General features: G+C 43.2%; 1 protein-coding gene, 1 long non-coding RNA gene and 1 pseudogene across 2 annotated transcripts; 1 reads left to right on the top strand and 2 right to left on the bottom strand.

Moving 5' to 3' along the window:
- Positions 1-235: 235 nt before the first annotated feature.
- Positions 236-1,328, bottom strand: LOC116457641 (farnesyl pyrophosphate synthase-like; annotated as a pseudogene).
- A 1,482-nt stretch (positions 1,329-2,810) lies between these two features.
- On the bottom strand, positions 2,811-15,658 carry NEK2 (NIMA related kinase 2). Its single transcript, XM_032136955.2, has 8 exons — positions 15,421-15,658; positions 14,336-14,553; positions 13,525-13,765; positions 11,224-11,306; positions 10,317-10,443; positions 9,146-9,365; positions 7,144-7,269; positions 2,811-3,687 (listed from the first exon to the last, which is right to left on the bottom strand). Exons 1-8 carry the CDS (start codon positions 15,514-15,516, stop codon positions 3,461-3,463), a joined length of 1,338 nt encoding a protein of 445 aa, XP_031992846.1. The 5' UTR covers positions 15,517-15,658; the 3' UTR covers positions 2,811-3,460.
- Positions 15,659-15,799: 141 nt separating this feature from the next.
- Positions 15,800-26,769, top strand: LOC116457638 (uncharacterized). The gene is made up of 4 exons (XR_004245070.1): positions 15,800-15,905; positions 17,101-17,190; positions 24,852-25,091; positions 25,767-26,769. It is a non-coding gene; the product is annotated as an uncharacterized LOC116457638 (long non-coding RNA).
- The last annotated feature ends 393 nt before the right edge of the window (positions 26,770-27,162 follow it).

The raw sequence follows: 27,162 nt of genomic DNA, 5'->3' as shown, positions 1-27,162 counted from the left end.
TGGGACCACAGGCACACGCCACACCTGGCTAACTTTTTAAAAAATTATTTCTAGAGACAGTGTCTCACTACATTGCCCGGGCTGTTATGGAATTTCTAAGTTCAAGTGATCCTCCCTCCTTGGCCACCACGCCCAGCTGGAAAGTGCATTTTTAAACTGAAGTTTTTTGTTTTGTTTCCAAGGTTACACAGTAATTTACTGAGAGCCTCCTGTCCCTGCCCTTGCAGTCTCTAGGTCACTTTTTCCACTTGTAGATTTTGCACGCCAGCCCCAGAAAGATGGCTGGGGGCAGGGGCATTGCGTACTGTTCAATGAGACCCATAATGTGGCTGTAACTGTCATCCTCATACTGCAAGGACACAGCCAGCAGATCTAGCTCCTCATATGGTGCCTTCTCCTGGGCCACCTTCTCGGCCTCCTTCTGCCCATAATTCTCCTTCAGGATCTGGTACTGTTTCGGAGTGGCCCATTGCAGACACTGAACCACCAGCCAGCTGCATTTGTTGTTCTAGATGTCAGCGCCAACTTTGTCAGTCACAGTGGAGTCCCCAAAGAGGTCAAAGTGATCATCCTGAATCTTAAAGAACTCTCCCATCTCCAGCAGGATCTTCTTGGCACTGGTGTGTGCCTTCTCGCCATCAATGCCTGCCATATGCATGGCTGCAGCTACAGGAAGGTAGAAAGAGTAGAAAGCCGTCTTGTACGTAAAAATTTGTACTTCTTTTCCGTGAATCTGCCAAGATCCACATTGCCCTGGGGGGCTGGGATGAGGTCCAGGGTCTGCCCAGTCTCAGTCTGATGGGAACTCTGCAGGAACAGCTCGATCAGGTTCAGGTAATAGGGCTGCTCCCAGCAATACAGCTTCAGCAGGCAGTAGATACCTGCTTCCAGAAGCATAGCATCATTGACGGCATCCAAACCCATGCCCAGCTTCTGATACCAGCAGATCTGTCCTCAGTGGGTGAGGGATGAATCCGTGATGTCATCTGCCACCAGGAAGAAAGCTTGCAGCAGTTCCACACACCAACCCACAATCAGGGCCCGCTGGAGACTATCAGCATCCTGTTTTCTCGACTTCACCAGCTCCCAAAATGATAAGCACCATCAAACCCCAATGATACCTTGTCTCCAATGGCATTGTACTCCAGGACCTCCTTGAGCCGGGCGATAGCATCTCCTGTCTCTGGATGCCCCATCTCATCCTCAGTCAGCACCCTAACAATCCGGGAGAAGTGCTGAATGAAATCTTGCTTTTCTTGGGCATAAGCATCTGATTTTTGGTCTCCATTCATTCTGAGGGAGGAGCAAAGGGCTCTATTCCTGGATGCGGGTTCCTGCTTCTAAACTGAAGTTTTTGTCATTGCTGTATCTCATGGCCTATATACTCATCTAATTTTCTATCAAATGCATTGGGCTGAATGGAAAAAAACAAACTTTATTGGTAACACTTTGAAATTCACTTTTAGAAGCTTTGATCACACCTAATTCCTAATCTTTTGTTATGGTTTGGGGATTCAATCGAAAGCTATTTTCTTCTACAAAGTGCAGCAAATCTTCAAATAATTGTTTAAATGACTAGATAAGTTCTAGAATCTTTAGAACCAACAGGGACATGAATCATGTATAGTTGATAAAAACCAGTGGGGACAGTTTTGAAAGTGCCGTCCACTAGCCCAAATGAAACATGTGATAGTTTTTCTGTTAGATTTAGTGGTAAATATAAGCAGTCTATCTTCTTCGACAGTCAAATCCCTAACCAAGAACAGTTTGGTTAATGAGTTTTCTAACACTGGAGGAACCTCAATATCAGCAAGTGTCTTTGGTTCACAAGGTTGCTCAGCTTGTCGCATTTTATTCTCTGACAAAGGGCATTTTTTTGAAGGCAAGCGTGGCACTGTTGATGAAGTAGCAGAATTTGTACATAACTGAATAATTTGGCAGGAGAGATTTCTTGTACTTTTCACCTGAAAAGTCGCTTTTATGATCTTCAAAACACTAAACATTGAGGAAAGATATTACCCACCTAGTCTACTGAGACTCACATATTAACCTCCTCTGGAAACACCCTCACAGACACACCTAAAATAATGCTTTACCAGATTTCTAGGGATTCCTTAATCCAGTCAAGTTGACACATAAATCAGTAAGTTCGCCCCTTATCAACTCGATATCCATCCACATCTCTTAAACCATACTTAATTTCCAAATGAAGACAACAACAAGATAATAGTTCTGCCTAACATGATGCGATTACCCTGTATACAGCTGAAACTGCAGTAATCCCTGACTTGGAATTTGGCTTTCAGGATTTTTGCATCTGGGATTTTAATCTTTCAGGATTGTGATTTTGGAAGTTCACATGTTAGGGATTTTAATCTTTTGGGATTTAAGACATTAGGGATTTTGGTCTTTCAGGATTGTAGCATTTGAGATTGTGTCATTCAGGATTATGATCCAAACCCATTGACATTTTGTTGTCAGAGGCTGTCCTGTGCATTGTAAAATGTTTACAGTGTCCCTGGCCTGTACCCACTAGCAGCCAGTAGCATCCTACCCTAAATCATGACAATCAAAAATGCCCCCAGACATTGCCAAACGTCCCTTGAGGAGCAAAATCACCCTGTTAAGGACCACTGGCTTACATACATGGATTAATGAGATGGGAGGTAAAGCGCCATACAGTTTAGGACTGGAATGCCACTCCCTTGAGCATCAGATCCATGTTTCCTTCTGTACCCTACAATGAAGACCTACAAATCATAAACACAACTCCCATCAACTAAGAGACCAACAAATGCAAGACACATAAATACAAGGAAACTAAAGAATTATTTTATTTAGTGGGAAAGAAGTAGGTAAATGACAGACAGCTCATATTCTGTTAAACAGAAAAAAAAAAAAAGAATACAGACATCACAGTGATGAATTTTCACAGAGCTAACAGATTTGAACTACAGAGCAATGGAATATTTATAAGCAAGATGTCACGGTATTAATGACCAAATTGCATCCAACTAGGTTTTCTAAGCTCAAAAACATTTAAAATCTCAGACTTAAAATTTAAATCTAGACTTGACAATTGTAAGCATACCACTCAGTCATTTAAAAGTATTCAGTGAGTGCTACTCCTGCATAAATATTTTTTCCTAACGTTATTTTTTCTCCCAAGATTTAGAATGTCACATCTCATGTTCCTACTAGTAATCACACACAGGATTAAAAGCCCAACCAAGAAAGTATTCTTTTTATAATATGTTCTTAAAAGAAGAAAGAAAAATTAAATGTGAACATTTTGTACAATAGTTGCTGAAGAACAGCAAAACCAGTTCCGAAATATCGTGTGTACTATACAGAAAGGCATGGCTCATGGAACCAAGTATAACACTACAGCATTTGAGTATCAGTCTTTAAAGGCTGGTAATAGTACATCCTGTACACAGCTCTGTGTCTCTCTACCTGGCTAGCGCATGCCCAGGATCTGTCTGCTTTTCAGTTGGTAATTTTTCTCAATATCTGACAGGGCTTGAGCCCGCAGCTGGGCAGCATGAAGCCTTTTCTTCAGGTCCTTGCACTTGGACTTAGATGTGAGCTGACTCTCAGAATTCTCACTCCTCATGACGTTCTCTTTACTTTCCCCACTGAAATGAACTTTCTTCTTAATTACTGAGGATGGAAGATTAAGGAGTTCTTTGGAAGGAAAAAGAAAAAGGGTTTTGAGTTACTTGAACAGAGTTCAACTCCTTCATACTTATACTTATCTGAAAGTATTTGCTCTTATGGCTCACATTTGAAATCTAGGTGCCTGTTTCATTTTCTCTGGGATAGGAGGTTAGGGGTGTAGGACTGGTAGAAATCAGCCTTTTAATCCACAGCATTGAAAAAATAATATTGGAATGTGCCAAAATTCAAGGAACGTAAGTTTTATTCTCAACAATCAATTTTACTCTTAAACACACTGAGTATTATGGACAAGAGAAAACTTTTGGAAATCAATGTTATTTATCTCTATCCTTGAAAATAAGTGCCATTCTATGCAGAACACCTTACCTACAGAAAAGTATAGAAGCAGAGTTTTTTTGTTTTTGTTTTTGCTTTTTGTTTTGTTTTTTTTTTTTAATAGAGAATACCTACAGTTTTGGTTAAATGTTCAAGAACACTTAGTTCAAAGCATCTTAATGGACCAGAAATCTGTTTCCAAAAGAACCTAAACAAATTCAGTGTGGAAAAGGTAAATCAAGTAAGAGTAGTAAAAACTGTAAACTACTCTTTACATGGAAAAAATAAATAATAATCCTATTTACTTAAAGTGGCAACACTATTAACTGCTGACAGAATTACTGGAGGCTGGAGGCTTACAGATTCTAGAATCCTCTTATTTTTCCTTTGTGTTAAAGGAAATATGTTCGAATATTTACTGAGCTCATAGGATGGGCCACTGTGAACCAAACAAAGGCCCTATTCTAGTAGGAGGAGATAAACCAAACACAAATAAACAAGTACTAGTGGGGAATATTTGATGGTAATACATGCTATTAGGAAAAATAGCCCTGGAAACAGGGACATGCTGGGTGGTGGATGTAATGATACAAAGCCTCATACAGTCATTTCTGAAGTAAGAAGCCACAGGGCTGTCTGGATGAAGAGTGCTCCAGGCAGAAGAAATAGGAAAGGCTGGCACACAGATGCACTGCCTTCCAAGGGTCCTGTGACTTCTCGCTTCATACATTGCTTCTGCTTCAAAGCAAACTGGATTGCCTTTAGACCTTATCTCCACTGTTTCAACTCTATCCACCTTCTTATTACCACAAATACCTTTACATTTGTAAGTCAACATTGTCTTACTAATGGGATAGTTTTATTTTGTTTTTGTTTTTGTTTGAGATGGGGTCTTGCCATGTTGTCCAGGCTGGAGTGCAGTGGCTATTCACAGGTGCAGCTGTAGTGCACTACAGCCTTGGACGCCTCGGCTCAAGTGATCTTCCTGCCTGAGCCCCCAGAGTAGCTGGGACTATAGGTGCACCACCACACTTGGCTCTTAATGGGACAGTTTTATAAGAAAGAAAGTGTTTTAAAAACATTTTTAAAATTCTTCCATTAAATAGAAGAATGAATATTTCATCAAATAAGAAAAGAACAGCTTTAAAAAAAGTCACTGCTGCTTGCCGTGATGATTTCAATATACTTGTGATGGCTTCCTCATGTGTGGATTTTATAGCCCAAGGATGGGGAGAGGATATTTCCAACTGTCCTGAGTTCAGAATGATACCCCCTCCCCACTGCTATGATGCTTATCTTATAGCTCTGATGTGTTCACTACTTTCAGCACTCAATACTCTAAAATGTCTGCTTGCCCCAGTGAATACTTGATTCCTATGGCTCATTTTAAATATTTGCTATGATTCACATATAAGTAGATTCCCATACTTATCTGTGTATCCTATAAAGTAAAACACATCATCCTTACTTAGCTATTTTCATCTTTTGCTCAAAGACTATCAGGGCAAATGTAAATAAACTCTTTAACTGAAGAGCCATCCCCAACAGGGTCTTAAGTAATTCCCTGCAATGGGTTTGATGCATGAAATTCATCCAGGTAAAATTTTCTCCTCATTTTATCACCCTAATCATGATTTAAGTCTATTTTGTCTTTATGGATGACAGTGTGGAATCTATGAAAAGCCAAAATAAATATTTTTATCATATTGAAATGGTAGACGGCAATATTAAGAAAAAAGAAGGTATTTTAACAGAGATGAAGCCAAAGTTTCATATAATCCTTGTGTCATTTACTTCTATCAGTAGTTTCATTTCTTTCCATCACTTATTCACTACAAAGTTATTGTGATCATCAATCTAACTTAAGTAGGGTTTTTTGTCTGTTCCATTTACAAAATGCTGCCAATGCTCACTAAATTGATCACATTACATCTCAATTTATTAAAGATGGGAATAATAGCTTTCATATATGCTGTCCTACATGGAATAAGGGAGTTCTAAAAACTCTAAATTTTATTGAAAATTCAGATGCTCGATTTTTGAAACCAACAACTTTTAACAGTTAGTTTGTGTCTTAAAGAAATCAAGCAAAAAGATGTTTCACAGTTTGCATTTTACATAATCTTAAAGAGTCCATTAAATTAGATTGAGGGTTTCTATAAAATGGAGAATGTTAGACAATGGTTCACTGGTATATACGATAACCACATCTCAATGTGGCAGAGTGAAGGGACAATGCCACACAAAGGCAGGGCCCTGAGAAAGCTGAATATCTATATACCAAACTTTAAATAAAGAAGGAAATGCAGAGAACATATGTAGATATTAAACAATCAAATTTTGACAAATGTGTCTTTCAACTTGCAAGGGTGTTAGCAAAGATACAAACATGACAGCCTATTCTGCAGGTGGCTTATCATGCCTTTTAAGCCATGCTTTCTATGAAAGATGAGGCATGGCAGTATTAAAATGTTGATTTTTACTTGAAATGCAGTTTATCTCTCTGAACTCTGAAACACACAATAGTTTTGTAAATGCCCTAATGTTTAAAAATAAGTATCGGCCGGGCGCGGTGGCTCGTGCCTATAATCCCAGCACATTGGGAGGCCGAGGGAGGCGGATCACGAGGTCGGGAGATCGAGATCATCCTGGCTAACACGGTGAAACCCCATCTCTACTAAAAATACAAAAATTAGCCAGGCTTGGTGGCGGGCACCTGTAGTCCCAGCTACTCGGGAGGCTGAGGCAGGAGAATGGCGTGAACCCGGGAGGTGGAGTTTGCAGTGAGCCAAGATCATGCCACTGCACTCCAGCCTGGGCTACAGAGTGAGACTCCATCTCAAAAAAAAATAAAAATAATAATAATAATAAAAATAAGTATCAATTACTAAACATGTAGTTTGATAAGGTAAAGAAAATCAAATCTGAAATTCTATGACTCATTGCCTCAGGTCTATGAACCCAGGAAATAAATCATTGCTATAACAGAATTTTGTTTCCACTGAAATGCATATATTCAATGAAATCCATCTTAAAATTTGAGACTTTGTAAATGAATAGGGCTACCTAAGCCACTTTGCGAGCAACACTGGTGCACATTTCTTCATTTGTAGCACCAGCTTCTGTTGATCGAGTTGATTCTCATACCTGGACTACTTGCCAGAGCCAGGAACTTCCGCTCCTTTAGCAAGCTGTAGTTCTTCAATAGATTTTCTGCTCTAGCCAGTTTGTCCTCTGCTAGTCTCTCACGAACACAAAGCTCCTGTTCTTTCTCTTTAAAAAGAGAATGGACAAAGAAAACAAAAATTAACAAGTGACCTTGACTAAAAAACAATTTACATTTGGCAATCTTATCACTACTAGCATGACTGATAGTGATAAGCAATGTTTGGGGAAAGGATTCTCACTATGCCACAGTCAACCTGATTACGTTAGTTTTTAATTGAGTATTTTAGTAGGCTGTATGTTATCTTAGATTTTCTTGAAAGGACTTGTTTAAACAAATACAAAGTTAGCTTCAACCTTTGGTCATCTTTTGTGGGAGTAACTCATTTGGGAAAACAAAAAACTAAAGCTATCTCTGCTCTTCACTGAAGATAGGCAACAGCTAATTTTCAGGGCATGACCTGGCCTCACAGTACAAAAATCTTCTTCTGGTTGACTGACCACACCCAAATAAAAGAAAAAAAACACAATTCAGTTAGGCGGTAGTTCATAGGATTAGTATTAATAACAAAGGTTACTATTTATTCATGGCCCAAAATTCAGAAAGTATTCGGATTTCAGTTGCTATATGAAATTATGGCTGGGCACAGTGGCTCAGGCCTGTAATCCCAACACTTTGGGAGGCCGAGGCAGGTGGATCACCTGAGGTCAGGAGTTCAAGACCAGCCGGGTCAACATGGCAAAACCCCATCTCTACTAAAAAATACAAAAATTAGCCAGGCATGGTGGCAGGCGCCTGTAAACCCAGCTACTCAGGAGGCTGAGGCAGGAGAACTGCTTGAACCCGGGAGGTGGAGGTTGCAATGAGCCAAGATGGTGCCACTGCACTTCAGCCTGGGCAACAAGAGTAAAATTCCATCTCAAAAAAAAAAAAAAAGAAATTATGAAACACTGGGGAAAGTTATAAGAAAAAGTTTTCTTATTTTCTACAGAGGTTTCCAAGTAAGTATAGGTTGTACCTATACAGTAAGCATATCTCATAGGACTATACAATATTTCATTATTTAAAGCCTAGATTGGGCATAAAGCTGCAGAAGTAAAATCAGGTAAGTCACGAGGGTGACAGGTGACAAATACGACCCCATCTCGTCTCCTGATGTGAAAATGAAGAACCTCATTCTGTAGCTACCTTGCATAACCCTAAATGCTTGCTAGTAGCTCTCATCTTGGTGGAGTAGACACACCTTCAATATCAAAACTAAATTAGCACCTAATCAATTAATACTCATAAGTCAATGTTAATACCCACCGGAGTATTATTTATAGACTTAAAATATCTTGTATCTAGATTCTCTATTGAACTGCCTGAACAGACCAGGTGTGGTAGGTCACACCTGTAATCCCAGCACTTTGGGAGGCAAGGTGGGAGGACTGCTTGAGCTCAGGAGTTCAAGACCAGCCTGGGCAATATAGTGAGACCCCATCTCATTTTCAAAAATAAAAAGTTAAAAAAAAAAGAAAAGAATTGCCGGAATATATCTCATCTACATACTGTAGGGTTTTAGACCTGGAATTCTGTTGGAGTGGCCATTTCAAAAGACAAAAGTCATGGTTTTTTATTATGGAAAGCAGCAATTTTAAGACCTTCCTTTACAGTGGGAAAACATTAGGGTATTCATAGTAGAGACGAAAAAGAAAAAAGTAACTCTAGAGTAAAGTACAAGGCTATCGTATTAGGGCCATCACAGTTAAGGCCCAATAATATATAACTAGCAACTGATCTCAGAGAAAGACGTCCAACATGAAGGTGCCAGCAAGCCTGATTATTAAAAGTCTACAATACATATTTTGGTTTCTCAAGTATTTTTCAAAAGCTTCTAATAAGATCTGTATGTATAAAATATTCTGCTCAAAGAGATATTCAGACACATCAAAATAACCCACTTGGTAGTTCTCCTTTGCTTTGACCCCCATTCAGACTTACGCTCCAATCTTTCTTCTCTTGCTTTGAGAGCTCGCTCTCGCTCCTGTAACTGAATTTCCTTTAGTTTCAGCTCACTCAATACAGGGCTGGAATCCTGCGATTTTTCTGGCTCTCCTAATTGTCGCCCTCTTCTCTCAGGATTTCTTCTTTGCTCGTCTGCAACCAAATCTGCTATTAAAGGGTTCTTGAGAATTTCTTCAACAGAAGGTCGATGGTAATCCTGGGGAAAAAAATACTCAGTGTTATAGTCAGATTGCGTAACAGAATAGTCCTCCTAAGACAGCAGTTAAAATAAAAGGACATATATGTATTTCCAAGACAAAAGAAAGGACTCCTTTATGGCTAGGTCTTAAACACTTGGAAAAATAAGTTCACTGGTGGTTTTAACTCATGAGGTTCTGGGTCCACAAGGTAATGCAGATGTTAACTTACCTTTTTTCCCTTTTCCCTTTTTCACCTTTCTAAGAAGGTTCAATCCCTGAAGATTGGCACATCTTGTGCTGGCGCTTGGTATCATTGCTAGGGTCTGTTTTAGGGGAAGTACTGCCCTTGCATCTCTAAACTACATTTAGCAAGATACTCTCTCACTGACTCTCAATCCTGTCACTTCATTCATCTGTATCCTTGTCTGTGATCCTACAGCGTTTTCCTTCTCTTATGTCAGCCTGATCCCCATCTCCTTCCCTATTCTATAGCCAGAGCTTTTCCACATAATCTCTTTATTGATTATTGATTTTCCCTCTGCTTTTCAGCTGTCCTCCCTCCACCCTCCATCACCCCTCCCCTTCTTCTGGTCTCTAATCTCTCAATTAGAGCTAGAGGCAGAGTAATAAAGTCTTATTTCTGGCCCCTTCCCTCCCTACCTGCCACTGTGAGGTAGGCAAGGACAAGGGGAATGAGAATTTGAATTCTTTTTGCAATCTTTCCTTGCTACCAACCATCTGTTAGCATGGCAGTGGGAGGAGAAATAAAGAAAGCGCAGAAGGTGGGCCAGGAAGGATGTGCAATTTGCCAAATTTACATATGTTTTCACTTGTGTTAACACAGTAAATTTAGCTAAGAAAGTATATTTAATGTTTCTTCAGTCTCCATTGATCTACAAGAGAGAATGTATGCTCCAACACTTAACTGACAGCTAGAAACAGACAATATATCATCTTATCATCTTTACCTTTAAGTTTAACATCCTCGTAATAATTTCATTCAATTCATCAGAGTAACGGTATGGAATTCGCCTGAATTTGCCTTCTCTGATTTTCCCAGCGAGTTCTTTCTGGCTAAAAGCTGTAAATGGAGGCCTAGGATTAAAAAGAAGAAGAAAAAGACCACGAAGACATTTTCAAACTGCAAAAATGAAAATATACAATAGGAACTAAATCAAAAGCACAGCTTAAGCTCCAGTTTGTATTTAAGTTTCTACTTCTGGGATTTTCTTCTTATAAATAAGTTTCCCAACCTTGGCACTATTGACATAATTCTTTGTTGTGGGGGGCTGTCCTGTGCATTATAGGTATTTTGTGGCCTCCCTGCCCTCTACCCTCTAGATGCCAGGAGCACTCCCCGGCTGTGATAACTAAACATTTATCCAAACATCGTTGAATGCCCCATAAGAGGCAAATTTGCTTCCCTTATCCCTAGTTGAGAATCACTGCTCTACAGAATAGTTTCAAAGGGAAAAAAAATGAAAAGAAGAACAAAGGGAAAGAATTGGAGCTCTTCTCTGCTCTACAGATCCCCAGACCTCTACCTCAGTCTAGTTTCACTTCTTCCACATCCTTACCGTAGCTTTACCTTACTTGCCTGATATACGTGCTCTCCCTTGAGCTAAGTGTCAATCTAACAGGAAAGCGCCTGACCAGCCAAGACCCGTGAACAGTCCAGACCCAGCCTCATGGCTTATAGTTTTAATTCGTGAATAGTTTCTTTTAGCCTGTTCATCTACCTTTATTTTACCCAGGGTACAATTCTTTCAGACTTGAATATACTTTCATTAGCACAGAGGCTCAAAAAACCGAACCCAGTGAAATGTGACAAACAGTACAAACCTTAGACTAGGAATCTGTCTTCATCATACTTACATTAATGCACATAACTCATACAGCAAACAGCCCAATGACCAGATATCTGATTTCTCGTTGTAGGACATGCGATTCATTTGTTCCTACACAGGGAAAAAGGGTAAGAAAGTGGAAGGTGTTAAGAGTTTATTTTGTTTTGAAACTTACAAAACACATTAAATTACTCCTGAGATAAAAACAGGACCTCAAAGTTTTTAGCTTATACTTTATCTTGAAATTTATAATGGAAAAAAGGCAATGATCTTGTCCCAATACACTCTGTCATATATAATTCATTCACTGATTTTTCATTCACAACTGAAAGTGCTTAGTATAGACTAGGCACTGACAATTCAGAGGCGAATATGAGAGACTTCTACTCTCAAGACAAATTAAGAAACACCATTTTAAAAGAACTAGAGGAAATTTAAGAATAGTCAAAATATGTATCTAGTCCACATTTAAATGGATATAGACATAAATAGCTAATTGAATTATCCATTTATATTTTTTCTTAGTCCACTGCATAAATCACAGTAGTAACTAATATTATCATTACCTATTTTATTGTCTGCCTTTCTTCCACATCTACAGTAACAACAGCCTACCAGAGCTCTTATTCTCAACAGAGGGAATAGAAGCAATCTCTAGTGGCTGGTTAGTGTTTTAAAGTCCAACTGGTGAGTCTGATGCCACTTTTTGACAATCAGTGCCTTAGGAAAGCTGAACCACTCTAATTACAAGGGCAGGAGGGAAAAGGAACAAAAGAATGGGTTTCAAATTTTCCAAGAACCACTTCTGGATAATTGTCCTTCATGTTAAAAACATTCTATTTGGAATTTGATACAGTGAGAAAATGGTACTGTTCTGGCTATTCTTAGTCAAAACCAAAATCATTAATTTACAAAGTTTTATACTATAGTCAGATCTGTTAACATAATTTATAAATATTTGGAAAATCCTAGAAAGGTGAACTACTAAAATACTAATAAATATTTCTTCATCTTTATCTGTTCAGATGTCATATACAAACACATTAGTGCTATCACAATTGACTTAAACTTTTTAAAAGCCATCAGGCAATATCTAATAACAGCCATAAACTGTTTATACCTTTTACCCCAGCAATTTCATTTTATGAGCTACACACCAAGGAAATAACCAAAAAGGAAGAAAGAATAATTCACACAAAGATATGCAGAGCAGTACTTCAAAAAAGGTGAAACATTTTGGAAACAAAATATCCAGCAATAGAGGTAATTGTTGAGTGGACTCAGCAAGATATTTCAGGAAAAGGCAACAAAAAAAAAAAACATGTACAAAAGGTTAACATTGTAAAAACATGCTATCTGAAGTGAGCAAACTTCCTGAGCTCTGATTCTGCCTGCACAAGAATCATTTACAGAGCCTGTTAAAATGCAAAGTCTAAAATAAAAAGTACAATATTTAAAAAAAACAACAACAAAAAACAGAGTTCAAGAACCTACCCAGAGATCGAAATTCACTTGATGGATTTGGATTTGGGTTTGGGACCCAGAACTCTGCATTTTAAACAAACACTCCAAGTGAGTCTGATGCAGATAAACAGGACCTACACATTGGGAAACAACTCTTGAGGGCAGGGACAAAATCCATTTCATTTTTGTAATCCTTGAGTTTAATGCATCGTAGTCATCCCATAAAAGCTTGAACTGAATATGCTTTAATTTGCATGAATGCTCAAAAAATTGAACCCAGTGAGAGATGGCAAACGGTGCAAACCTTAGACTAGGAATCTGTCTTCATCATACCTACATTAATGTACATAACTCATGCAGCACACAAAATCTGATATAGACTTTATTGGTCTGGTGGTCCATGTGGAAAAATATAACAGTATTTTCAATTCTTGGCTACTAGATATTACTAAACAAACAGAAAACTCAATTTCCCTGCTTCAGAATGCTTAACATTAAAAGATGTTTTGGCTGGGCATGGTGGCTCACGCCTGTAATCCCAACATTTTGGGAAGCTGAGGTGGGCAGATTGCTTGAGGTCAGGAGTTCGAGACCATCCTGGCCAACATGATGAAACCCTGTTTCTAGTAAACAAACAAAAATTAACTGGGCATGGTGACATGCACCTGTAGTCCCAGCTACTCTACTTGGGAGGCTGATACAGGAGAATCCTTTGAACCCGGGAGGCAGAGGTTGCAGTGAGCCGAGATCGCACCACTGCACTCCAAGCCTGGGTGACAGAGTGAGACTCTGTCTCAAAAACAAACAAACAAGAAAACAAAAATAAAAGATGTTTTAAAAAGTATCTAAATTCCGAAATACTTACAGGAGACATGTAATAAGGTGTGCCAACAAATGTTTTTGCAAAACTCGTGTCGTGGTTTAATATTCTAGCTAGCCCAAAGTCTCCAAGCTTGACGTTTTGCTTGCCATCCAGGAAAACATTGGCTGGTTTCAGATCCCGATGCAATACAGTATGACCACCATCACTTCGTCTGTGGCATTCCTTCAGGGCCAGAGTCAACTGAGTCATCACACGAAGAACAAACTCTTCATCTAAGTATTGCCTGAAACCAAAGCAGTTATACAGCATATAACTTCTAAAAAAATCATTGCCAAGATGGGATGATATAAATTATCCAGTGTACAAATAGGGAAATTATTTATTTATTTATTTATATTTTTTGAGACAGGGTCTTGCTCTGTCACCCAGGCTGGAATGCAGTGGCACGATCATGACTCACTGCAGCCTCGACCTCCCAGGCTCAAGCAATCCTCTTGCCTCAGCCTCCCAAGTAGCTTGGACTACAGGCACATGTCACCATATCTGGCTAATTTTTGTAGAAACAGGGTCCCACTGTGTTGCCCAGGCTGGTCTTGAAATCCTGGGCTCAAGTGATCCTCCCACATCGGCCTCTCAAAGTGTTGGGATTACAGGTGTGAGCCACCACACTCAGCCTGTAAACTGTTATTTTGATATAAAATATGGGTGTTGATTCACCGGGAATTTTCTAAAGTACTACGGACCTACCAAACAAATACAAGTACACTCTTCCATATTACTGATCCTAAAACAAGATGCTTAAAATAAATGAAACTAGACCAATTTCAGCTTACATTTTTAAAAAATTGCTTACCTTTCCTTGGTTCCTTTTGTAATTACACTAGCCAGATCCCCGCCTTCACAATATTCCATTACAATGTACAGTGTTGTGTTGGTCCGGTCAATAATCCGATCATAGTAACGAACGATGTTTGGATGTTTCAGTTCACGAAGCAAATTCACTTCAGAAACAAGCATCTGTTTCTCAGCTTCTGTCATGGAGCCATAGTCAAGTTCTTTCCAAACTAATATCTGAAATAAGAATTTCCAAGGTATAAATGAACTCATTATGCTCAAAACAAAGAATGAAAGTTCCAAGATTTAAAAAATTACCTCTCTTTTAATTATATTCTACAATCAAGGTCATTATCTAATTTAGTTCAATGAACTTAAGGAGCTGTGAGTTTACTTCCATAATCTTCCTCCAATTTCTAAGCAGTAAATGATGTTGTGGGGAGATAAAGGGGAATGAGGCACATGAGGCCTCCCCCAACCCCTAACCTCAGTTGATTAGTGGGAAGTTGGCAAAAAGGTACTTTAGTCAAAATTGGGGTGGAGGCGGTCAAAGTCCCTTTGGTCAAAGTCCATTCCACCGCAGTAGGGTGTTCCCAGGATGAGACACCTTGGTAAAGATCCCTCCATCAGCAGCCAGGCAGTTTCATGTCCAATGTTACTTTTCTGTAAAAGGCCTACCTACATACATTGGAAAATATGAATCCAATCATCCGAATAATGGGTATTTTGAGGGAGTCTGACTGCAGATACAAAGCTTCGGGTTCTGGTAGTCCTGCCCCTTTCTTGTGCCTGAGAGGGCCACTCTTAGAGCTCTAAAAACAGCTACGTGTCACCAATGGAAGGTCCTTAGCAAGCCAAAGCAGGAGAAAGAGAGAAATGGGGAGAGAAACTGGAAAAGATGGAAATACATATATCAAAAGACGCGGTCTCCCATCCTTTAAGCGACCCAGGACAGGCTGTCAGATGCAGACCCAGGAAACACGGCTTAGTCTTCCGGGCACCCACTTCTTCAGCCCTTCTCGGTTCCCTTCGGTGGCGCAGGGCGCTCGCCCCGGGGCGACGAAACCTACGCAGGGGCGGGCACAGGGGAGGTCCCACGCTCACCTTGCCATCACTCTTCCTCCGGATCTTCTGGCAGCGGCCATAGGAGCCTGTGCCAATGGTGTACAACACTTCATAATCCTCAGCCCGGGACGGCATGGCCGGCCAGTCCCCAGAATCGCGCTGCCTCACGCAGGTTGAGCCCCCAAGTGCGGAGCTCCAGGGACCAGGAGCTCCACGGACCTGGACGGAGAAGCCCCCGAGCAGCACTGACCCGCCACCCCTGCCTTCGGCCCCGTTTAACCGTCGCGGGCCCTGATCTCGCAGTCTATTGGCAGGCGGTGGGCCCGCTTCGCCTCTCTGATTGGCTAAGAAGAACACAACAATACCCCAAGCATCTTGGGAAAAGTGTCACTAGGCAACCGCGTCGGCGTCCGCTTTCAACCTGTGGGAGAAGGGGGCGGAGCTAAACCAAAGGGAGGGCGGGAGAAAGGAAGCGGCAGCAGGCGCCTCTCGGCAACTCTAACCCTCTGGTAGAGATCGCCAAGGTAACCGAGATCTAAGGACCTCCCCTCAGGCTTCTTTGCACACCGCTTCCACCAAATGCCTTCTGACCTTTGCACTGTGGCCCCTCACACTACCTATTCTCCCTGGCACACGCCTTCCTCGCTCAGGTTCCAGTACCCTGAACCTGGGTGGGGTCACGTTGAGGACATGCTGAGAGCTAAATACAAATTAGAAATACAAACTCCCGGCTGGGCACGGTGACTCACGCTCGCCCGTAACCCTAGCACTTTGGGAAGCCGAGGTGGGTGGGTCGCTTGAGCCCAGGAGTTCCAGACCAGCCTGGGCAACATGGCAAACCTCGTCTCTACTGAAAATACGAAAATTAGGCCGGGCGCTGTGGCTCACGCCTATAATCCTAGCACTTTGGAAGGCCGAGGCGGGCGGATTGCTTGAGGCCAAGAGTTCAAGACCAGCCTGGCCAACATGGCGAAACCCCGTCTCTACTAAAAACGAAAAAAAAAAATTAACCGAGCTTGGGGGTGCATGCCTGTAATCCCAGCTTCTTGGGAGGCTGAGGCATGAGGAATTGCTTGAACCCGGGAGGCAGAGGTTACAGTGAGCCGAGATTGCACCACTGCACTCCAGCCTGGGCGACAGAGTGACATCCAGTCTCCAAAAAAAAAAAAAAAGAAATGCAGTCGCTCTCCGACCAAGCACTTTACATGTCTTGTCCCGTTTATGTGTGCCAAACACATAATTAACCCTATTGACAATACTTCATTGAACACAGATTCTCTTTTAGGCACCCACACAAACCAACGTTCTCAGCTTACCCAGCCAAATGAACAGCCCCATGTTTACCAGGGAAGGAGCACCTAGAGGCCTCCATCCAGGGCTTGTTGGAGGAATACGTACATTACCAGAAAGCTAATAATTTGGCAATACATAAACAGGCCAGTTTTCTTTAAATATCTGTTCAGCAAAGGATTAAAAGAAACCTGATTTTCTATTAATAAGAATTTAAAAGCTCTTTATGTTGAAATAAGGGACTTATTACATGCACTGAATATAACATAAGGTAATTGGAATTGCCAACCAGGAGAATTTTTAAATTAACATTCAAGGGCACTGTCTTACCTCAGGGGAATAGGACCAATTTAGGTTTCAGAAGTTATGTAAGGCACTGCAAGTGGCTGTGTTAATTAGCATCATTTTTTATTTTTGTGCCTCTTACAGATTGATATCCATAGAGCTTGCTGTGGTTTGAATGTATCCCCCAAAGTTCATGTGTTGGAAACTTTATTCTTAATGCAAAAGTGTTAAGAGGTGAGACCTTTAAATTGATTGGGTTATGAGGGCTACGCCTTCACGAATGGATTAATGTAATCACACGAGTGGGTTATCTTGAGAGTCGGTTGGTTATAAAAGTGAGTTTGGCTTGCCCTTGCTGTTTCTCTTACCATGTGACGCCTTCTGCTATGTTATGACCCAGAGAAAAGGCTGCTGCCAGGTGCTACCCCTTGATCTTGGACTTCCTAGCTTCCAGAACCGTGAGCCAATAAACTGTTGTTTATAAATTGTCCAGTCTGTGGCATCCTATTATAGCAACATGAAACTGTATAAGACAGAGCCCTGGCCGGGCACTGTGGCTCACACCTGTAATCCCAGCACTTTGGGAGGCTGAGGCAGGTGGATCGCGAGGTCAGGAGTTCAAGATCAGCCTGGCCAACATGGTGAACCCTGTCTCTACTAAAAATACAAAAATTAGACGCGATGGCAGGCACCTGTAATCCCAGCTACTCGGGAGGCTGAGGCAGGAGAATCACTTGAACCCGGGTGGCAGAGGTTGCAGTGAGCGGAGATCACGCCATTGCACTCCAGCCTGGGCGACAGAGTGAGGCTCCGTCTCAAGGCAAAAAAAAAAAAAAAAAAAAAAAAAAAGAGCCCTTTGGCTATCCTGCCCCAAATCCAGTCCTGCACCTTCTCTCTGGCCACTTCCGCTTTTGCTCTAAACGCACACATTCTCAGTTCCTCACCACCACCATCATCTTTGCACCTGTGATTGCATTTGTCTACAATACTGTCCAACTCACTCCCTTATCCACTCCAGTCATGTCTGCCCAGAGGACATAACGTATCCTTCAAGATTCAATTCCAACTTTCTATCCTGTAATCTGAGAAGCCTCTCTGGCATACTTGGACAGTCAATCCTCCATCTACAGTGTTCATAGACCACTTTTTTTTTTTTTTTTTTGAGACGGAGTCTCGCTCTGTCGCCCAGGCTGGAGTGCAGTGGCGCGATCTCGGCTCACTGCAAGCTCCGCCTCCCGGGTTCACACCATTCTCCTGCCTCAGCCTCTCCGAGTAGCTGGGACTACAGGCGCCCGCCACCACGCCCGGCTAATTTTTTGTATTTTTAGTAGAGACGGGGTTTCACCATGGTCTCGATCTCCTGACCTCGTGATTCGCCCGCCTCGGCCTCCCAAAGTTCTGGGATTACAAGCGTGAGCCACCGCACCCGGCCTGACCACTTTATACATAAATCAAAACTTATCATTATTTGTTTACATGGGTCTCACAGTAGCTGAACTCCAAACTGCTTATAGCCCGCATAAGTCCTGTAACAGAGAAGGCATGCAATAAAGCTTTGTTAAATAAAAATCTGAGAAAGCCCCTTATTAATAATTATGCAAGGATTTTGAGTGGTCCCTCAAGTACTCAATTTCCAAATGCCCCAGCTCTAGGCAGAGACTAAATATCTGGGAAGGAGCCATACCAAGAGTATGGAATGTGGCTCCTAGGCACATATGCTCATTCAGCAAGTATTTATTGAGCACTTGCCATGGCCCAGGTATAATGATAGGCATTGACATGCTGGCTTTTCATTTAAGAAAAGACAGTGGAGCCACAAAGACAATAATAAAGAGTAGCATAGGAGGCTGGGCGTGGTGTCTCATGCCTGTAATCCCAGCCCTTTGGGAGGCCGAGGCAGGCGGATCACCTGAGGTCAGGAGTTCAAGACCAGCGTGGCCAATATGGTGAAACCCTGCCTCTACTAAAAATACTAAAAATACAAAAATTAGCTGGGTGTGGCCAATATGGTGAAACTCCGCCTCTACTAAAAATACAAAAATTAACTGAGTGTGGTGGCACGCCTGTAGTCCCAGCTACGTGGGTGGCTGAGGCAGGGGAACTCAGGAGGCAGAGGTTGCAGTGAGCCAAGATCGCACTACTACACTCCAGCCTGCTCGACAGAGCGAGACCCTGTCTCAAATTTAAAAAAAAAAAAAAAGGTTGGGGGGTAGCATAGGAATCACTCACATGACAAACCCTAAAGGTTGGCCAGAGTTAGCCCGTATCATGAGTGAGGGCAGGACAGCCCAGCAGAGACCACTAGACACCAGAATAGAAAGAGACACTGGGAGATGAGAAGCATGTCGGAGTCAAACAGGGAAAGGTTACAGGGAACATCCTTTCCCCCATAACTTCTTTCCTTTTTCCTTCATATTCCATCCATTCTTTAAGTCTCAGCTCATGCCCAGTTTCTTCTCTGAAATTTTTCCTCATTGACTTCAACCCACTATGATCTTCTAATTACTCTTAAGAGTAATCAACTGTGTTTTTACTCCTTTAGAATTATACTAGGCCATATTACTAGCTTCTCATGTGCATCTATCTTATCTGCCTTATTAAATGGAAAATTCATCCTCCAACAAATATAAATAGAGGCTCAGCCAGGTGCTCACCTCAGATGCTGAGGATACCACAGTGAATAGGACAGACATATAGTCCTGTAGGTGGAAGAGATGGATGTAACCTAAGTACACAGAGAAACTCCACTGTGACAAATTGTGGCAAGAATTAAGAAGAAAACAAACGAAGAACTGAGATGATTCCATTTAAACAGAGAACGAAGATGAGCAACTCTATAAGAGTGGGGCCAACCCTTGAACTTCTCTATAACCGCTCTCCCCACAGCCATGGTCTAATTCACTGTCTTCACACTTTCCTTGCTAACTGTGCGCATGTTGTCAGTTTTCATTTAAATTTGGTGAAATCTCAAATAAAAGAGTATTTGCACTCGCATTTTCTCCCACAGGCACTCTGTACATGTCCATAGAGACACTGATTACTATTATTATTATTTTTTGAGACAGGGTATCACCCTATGGCCCAGGATGGAGTGCAGTGGCACAATCACAGCCCATTGCAGTCTCGACCTCCTGGGCTTAAAGTGATCCTCTCACTTCAGCCTCCTGAGTAGCTGGGATCACCAGTGCACACTACCGTGCCTAGCCACTCGTTTTAACTTTTTGTAGAGATGAGGTCTCACTAAATTGCCTAGGCTTATCTTGAACTCCCGGGCTCAAGCCCCTCAGCCTCCCAAAATGCTGAGATTTCAGGAGTGAGCCACTGCGCCTGGCCTGATTAATTTTAATTTAATTTTAATTTTAATTTTTTTTTTTTGAGATGGAGTCTCGCTCTGTCACCCAGGCTGGAGTGCAGCGGCGCCATCTTGGCTCACTGCAACCTCCACCTCCTGAGTTCAACAGATTCTCCTGCCTCAGCCTCCCAGAGAGTAGTTGGGACTACAGGTGCACACCACCATGCCTGGCTAATTTTTGTATTTTTAGTAGAGACAGGGTTTCACCATGTTGGCCAGGCTGGTCTCAAACTCCTGACCTCAAGTGAGCCACCCGCCTCAGCCTCCCAAAGTGCTGGGATACAGGTGTGAGCCACTGCATCCGGCACCTAATTAATTTTTAAAAGAAGCTACTTGAAGATTAATGAGCATCCCAAACTTAATGTGCCAAGAATCAAGTTCCTGATCTTCATCCCAAATTTGTTCTCCTCTCCATCTTCTTAGTCTCCAGTAACTAATGTATCTGATTTTGCTGCTGTTTGTTTGATTTACTGCAGTATTCCCAGCACCTAAAATGTGCCTGGAACAAAGCAGGCACCCAGCACTTGTACATCAAATGAATGGATGAATGAACAAAGCCATACTTCACTGCCCTCAACTTCATTTTTCTATGTTGCATTAAAGACCCACTAGAGGGCTGTACATCACTGCATAATAAACGAGGAGCTGGCACCTGCGCGGCAGCACTACTCCGCCTGCAGAAGCCTGTCCCTACAGAAATCCCCAGATCTGCATGTTGTAGGATTTAAAATCAGACAAGACATTTGTGTATAAGTCTTATCTCCACAATTACTTGAAGCAATTTGAAGTCAGGGATTATGGCAATTCTTTTGAGTGGTTAAAAAAGGTTTCCAGAAAGGAAAAAGGAGAGATTCTTTATTTATAACAATCAGAAGCTAAGAGATGCTTTTAAAAAAAGATGCATGGCATACTATATGCTCAACAAATAACCATGTTCTAGAAGAAAGAATGAGGTGTTAGGCAGACTGTTCCTAACAGCCACATACCTACCCCTTGAGATAAACAGGACAAGATGCAGAGTGAGAGACAGCTTCAGCTAAATGGCAGGCAGCTGATGGAAGAATATGAGAAGAAAGTTATCTTTGAAACCAAACAGTGTTTAGTTAAGAGCTCCACCACATTTTAAAAGGGAATAGTTTTAAATTTATACTCAAGGGTACAAATTAGAGAAAAACATATTTCTGTTCAATATAAGGATAAACTTTCAGACAAAGACAGACATTCATAATTTTCCATGTTTTTTCCTGTTATTTGTAAATTCAGGATATTTGTTATCTCTAAGAATATTCATCACCTAAATGTGATAAGACAAATGTTAAAACTGATTATGGACAGTGAGGCCTGCTAGAGTCTGAATGCTTGTGACCTCCCTAAATTCATATGTTGAAACCTAACCCCCAAGGTAATGGTATTAAGAGGTGGAGCCTCTGGGGGAGTGATTAGTGCCCTTATATTAATACAAAAGGCCCCAGGGAGTTTGTTTGCCATGTGTTTGCCCTACCATCATGTGAGGGCACATAGAGTATGCCATCTATGAGAAACGGGCCCTCATCAGACACTGAATCTGCTGGCACCTTGACCTTGGACTTTCCAGCCTCCAGAACTGTGAGCAATAAGTTTCCGTTATTCATAAATTACCCAGTCTAAAGTATTTTATTACAGCAGCCTGAACCACTCTGCACAGGACCGTAATGTGTTTCTAAGGGACTTAGGAGCTTTTAGAGAACACGCCTCCCTTTTCCATCGGGGGCAGCACAGTGATGGTAGGAGCAGTGAGCTTGAGCTCCAGGTTCCCAGGCTCTTCTAGTTCTGTCTTCTTTGTGTGTTTGTTTGTTTGCTCGCTCTGTCACCCAGGCTGGAGTGCAGTGGTGCCATCTCGGCTCACTGCAGCCTTCGTCTTCTGGGTTCAAGCAATCCTCCTGCTTCAGTCTCCCGAATAGCTGGGATTACAGGTACCCGCCACCATGCCCCGGGGCATAGGAATACAGCGTGGGAGGCTATGGCAGCAACGCTGGGGAAATGACACTGACTAAACTGAGGCAATGGCTGTGGGAATGAAGAGGGGAGTCCAGAAATGCCTGGAAGGTGGGTTAGATGAGACATGGTGATCAACTGTACATAAGGTAAACAGGGAGGGAAATTCCTGGCTTGAGTGACCAGATGGATGGTAGCGTAGTTCACCACAGGAGGAAATGCTGGGGCAGGAGCAGCTTGGGTGAAGCTGATACTGAGTTCATGTTGAGCCCCAAAGGCCTATGAGGAGCTAGCTGGTCAACAGGCAGTTGGATACAAGGTCTCAACAGATTGGTCTAGGCCAGAGACAGACAGCTGGGAGGTGACAACAGAAGCCACATTTGGAGACGAATATGCCCCAAGAGTGGCAGAGCGGGAAGGGAGAAAGGAAGGAACCCTGGAGGTTATTCTGTGCAAGAGGAGGAAGAAAACTCAGTGAAGGAGATCAAGGGAAGCATCCAGAGGAGCAGGAGAGAATATGGAAGAAAAATTGTCACACAGGTTCCCATAGAAGAAATGGTTTCCAGAATGCAGAAGTGGTCCATGATGCCAGATGTTGCAGAAAGTGCAAATCAGGTAAGGACAGAGTTGCAAACACTCGGTTTGGCCATTTGGAGAGTATAGTGACCTCCCTAAGAGCATCTGCAAGTTGAGTGGGGCTGAAGCCAGCCAGCAGAAGTTACAGTGGGACAAGATAGCGAGGGGGTTTGATAGAGTGTGTGTGGACAGCCTGGTCAGCCTTCCAGAGCAGCCGTGGGACCTGCCCTTCTGCCTGTTTTCACCTTGTTCCTGTGCCCCGGGAGAACAAGAATCCTGCCCAGGAGGCCTCCCACCCCCACATAGGAGGGCACCACCCACATGGCATCAGCCTGCAGCTGATTTCATATTCCACGCTCATGACATAGCACCTTATAGGACATATCACAACCCACGCCTTCCCCTTATCCGCCATCAGTGAGTTCCCCAAGCAAGCTGTGCCACCGTGAAAGTGGTGACCACACCAATCTGAATGCAACCCAGCCCAGACCTTGGGAAGGGCTAAAGGAGTGGAGAAAAGGCGGCAGGTGGCTGAGCATTTGCTTAGTGTGAGGAGGGTTCAGAAGGAAGTCAGTGATACAGGGCAGGCGAGGCCGAAAGTGGAGCTTAGCTTGCTGGGTTCCTGGCTTTGCCCGGAAAGAATTCAAGGGCAAGCCAGAGGTAAAAGAAAGCTTTATTGAAGAGGCTGTGTTACAACTCCATGACTGCTCTTGCGGAGGAGGGCTAACTTAGGCAGGGAGTAGCAGCTCAGGGCAGGTTTGCAGTCGTATTTATGCCCACTTTTAACTGCATGCAGGTTAAAGGGCAGTTTATGCAGAAATTTCTAGGGGAGGGGTAGGCACTTTTGGGTCATCGGGTCATTACCATAGAAAGGAGTGGTAACGCCCAGGTGTTGCCATGGCTACAGTAAATTGCCATGTCTCAGTGGTGGGCATGTCTGACTCAAAGCTGCTTTCACCCCAGCTCTGTTTTAGCTAGTCCTCAATCTAGTCTGGTATCCAAGCCCCCCCACCTCTGGAGTCGAGTCCCACCTCCTACCTCAAGACAAGAAACTTTTGTTTTGACTTTCAGGGGATAGAACAGAAAGACGTAAGCACTGCCATGGGCCTATTCCACAGCCAAGGCAGGTAATGAGCTCTCAGGTACTTGCAACAAACTTGAGTGTGCATTCAGTCCAAAAAGAAGAGCCCGTGCCCTTTTCTGTTGCTATTCGGTGTTAATCCTTTGGTGGAACCTGCCAGGACAGCAGTCTCAGTGCTGTTTTTGGCAGGGACAACATCCCAGGGCAGAAAGGAAAGCCTAAAGCTGCAGCCTGTTCCTCCAGTTCTTAGAATGGCTGGTTACTGAGCTATCAGGCCAGACACTGGGTAAGCATCATCTTATTCTGTTTCACAACAGCCCACGGGAATTTACCAATGAGAAACTTGAGGCACAAAGACCTTAAGTATTTGACTCAGGGTGGTGAGTGGCAGATACAAACTGAAGACCAGCTGGGATCTACTCAAGATCCAAGATCTTGAAAGCTAGCTTATGTGGCTTACCTAGTTTAAGATGTTGCCCAGGTGCAGTGGCTCACACCTGTAATCCCAGTACTTTTGGATGCTGAGGGGGGCAGATCACAAGGTCAGGAGTTCAAGACCAGCCTGACCAACATAGTGAAACCCCATCTGTATTAAAAATACAAAAATTAGCCAGGTGTGGTGGTGCGCGACTGTAGTCCCAGCTACTTGGGAGGCTCAGGCAGGAGAACCGCTTGAACCCGGTGGGCAGAGGTTGCAGTGAGCCAAGATTGCACCACTGCACTCCAGCGTGGGCGACAGAGCGAGACTCCATCTCAAACAACAACAACAACAATAACAACAACAACAAAGATGCAGTGGATTTTTAAAAAAAAACACAGCAAAAACCCAATTTCCAGTTTAGGTTCTGTTGTGATAGCTGTGCTGTGAGGCCTGGCATCTACCCTCTGACCAGACTTCACCGTCCTTGCCAGATCCCCGAGACCTTGTCCACTGCAACAGTGCAACAAGCTAAGGGCTGTGTGGCGGCACAGGGGCTCTGAGCTCCTGACCTGAGTCATGTGGACCTGAGGCTGACGCCCAGCCCTATACCTACAAGCTGGGCGAGACCCCTGGCAGTTGCCTACACCCCTGTTGAGACCCAGTACCTCCGTGTAAAATTGGAGAAATAATGCCTGCCTCACAGGGTTTCAATGAAGGGTGAGTGAAATAAGGTATGTAGTGTCTGACTCGCTTAGATGCCCCAGACACAACAGCTACTGTGGTTTTTAGTATAATTATTTTGGAGGAGGGACGAAGTCATAGAGGAAACCTAACACCTCAAACTTTCTACTGACTGTTGAGGCACCATGGTGGGCATTTTACACAGCCTCCAGCAGGGCCGCCCAGCCAGCGTTGCTGAGGGTGCACACTTCCTCAGCTGGCCTGGCTCTGTCACCTGGCTTCTGCTCTGCCTGTCCCCATGTGGCATCCTGCCCCAGGAGGGTCCTCAAACCTGCATTTAGGGGCATTTGAGTGTATAGCTGTCCTGTCAGCCCAAGACAAGGGGAGCGAGGCCAAGGCATGAGCCTTCTCAGGGTGGTTTTCAATACACTACCCAACCAAGAAGCAGATGTGAGCTGCTCCCAAGTGCCCGCACTCTCCTGCTGCTGCTCCTGTCTTCTCTCTCTCTCTCTCTCTTTCTCTCTCTCTCTCTTCTTTCTCGTCCCCCTTCAGCTACCCATTTAGGGCAGAGAGGCAGTCGAGGGGCAGCTGAGGAGAGGACAGGCCTTGGTCCATGTCCCTCCAGACCTAATTTCTTCCCTAATACGCCACAAGTTCCAGAACTGGCCTCACTCAGATCTGAGACATGATGCAGAGATCTCTCTCTCTCTTCTCTTCTTTTTCAGGAAACATCTGGAAACCCCTTGGGGGAGATCTGCCACATGGCCTCCAGTGAACTGTAGACTCCTGAATAGCCTTTCAAAGTTTTTCATTTGGTGAATATTATGAGAAATGACACGTATGTCTTTCTCCCAAATACATGGCTTGAACCTAAAGTACAGTGAAATCAGACTACCACACAGAGTACTTGGGGGAAGGGAGTTATTTGTGACACAAAGCCCTCATCACTTTGTAAAAGTACTTGCTACTGATTACATTAAAAACCAGTCTTCCTGAGTAAAACATGTTTTTTGTTTTGTTTTGTTTTGTTTTTGTTTTTGTTTTTTTGAGACAGTCTCACTCTTTCACCCAGGCTGGGGTGCAGTGGTGCGAACTTGGCTCACTGCAACCTCTGCCTCCTGGGTTTAAGCGATTCTCTTGCCTCAGCCTCCTGAGTAGCTGGGATTACAGGTGACTGCCACCACGCCAGGCTAATTTTTTTGTTTTTAGTAGAGGCGAGGTTTTGCCATGTTGGCCAGGTTGATCTTGAACTCCTGACCTCAGATGATCCACACGCCTCGGCCTCTCAAAGTGCTGGGATTACGGGCATTAAGGGAGGAGACCACCCCTCATATTGTCTTATGCCCAATTTCTGCCTCCAAAGAAAGAAAAAGTAAAAACTAAAAGGCAGAAATGAAATCCACAAGCAGGCAGCCCAGCACCACACCCTGGGCCTGGTAGTTAAAGGTCGACCCCGACCTAATCGGTTATGTTGTCTATAGATTACAGACATTGTATAGAAAAGCACTGTGAAAATCCCTATCCCGTTTTGTTCCAATGTAATTACCGGTGCATGCAGCCCCGCGACACGTACCCCCCGCTTGCTCAATCAATCGCGCCCCTCTCATGGGCACCCCCTTAGAGTTGTGAGCCCTTAAAAGGGACAGGAATTGCTCACTCGGGGAGCTCGGCTCTTGAGACAGGAGTCTTGCTGATGCCTCCGGCCGAATAAACCCCTTCCTTCTTTAACTTGGAGTCTGAGGAGTTTTGTCTGCGGCTCATCCTGCTACAGCATAAGCCACCAAGCCCGGCCATAAAACATGTTTTAAATTAGAAGATGTTCTTTGCACTTTTGTTTTTCTGGAGGAATGTCATGGTACACAGAGCGAAGACCTAACTTAAGGAGGCCTTGGAGCCTGTCAAGCATACAATGATTCAGGCCTGTGCCGGGCTGTGGCACTATCTTCTTCACTCCCCTCCACCCTGGGCAGAGGCAGAGGGCAGGAGAATCTGGTGAGCTGAGGCCACATGTCCACCTGGCATGGCTGGAATGATAAAAGCACCGCACTCATCCGTGCCAGGCCTGGTGCTACTCACACTTCTCCTTCACTCTTCACCACATTCCCAGGACTGAAGCATTGG

Source organism: Hylobates moloch, unplaced genomic scaffold (genome assembly GCF_009828535.3).
Source record: "Hylobates moloch isolate HMO894 unplaced genomic scaffold, HMol_V3 SCAFFOLD_18, whole genome shotgun sequence".
Lineage (NCBI taxonomy): Eukaryota > Metazoa > Chordata > Mammalia > Primates > Hylobatidae > Hylobates > Hylobates moloch.
Note: the sequence above shows the minus strand (reverse complement) of the source record. Positions and strands in the feature narration are given on the sequence as shown.

Excerpts from the sequence above, each read along its gene's own strand:
- NEK2 (XM_032136955.2), bottom strand. The coding sequence starts at position 15,516 with ATGCCGTCCCGGGCTGAGGATTATGAAGTGTTGTACACCATTGGCACA. Across the intron at positions 10,444-11,223 it reads TATGAGTTATGTGCATTAAT|GCCTCCATTTACAGCTTTTA; the intron begins GTAAGTATGATG and ends TTTTAATCCTAG. Across the intron at positions 3,688-7,143 it reads GGCTCTGGCAAGTAGTCCAG|AACTCCTTAATCTTCCATCC; the intron begins GTATGAGAATCA and ends TTCCTTCCAAAG.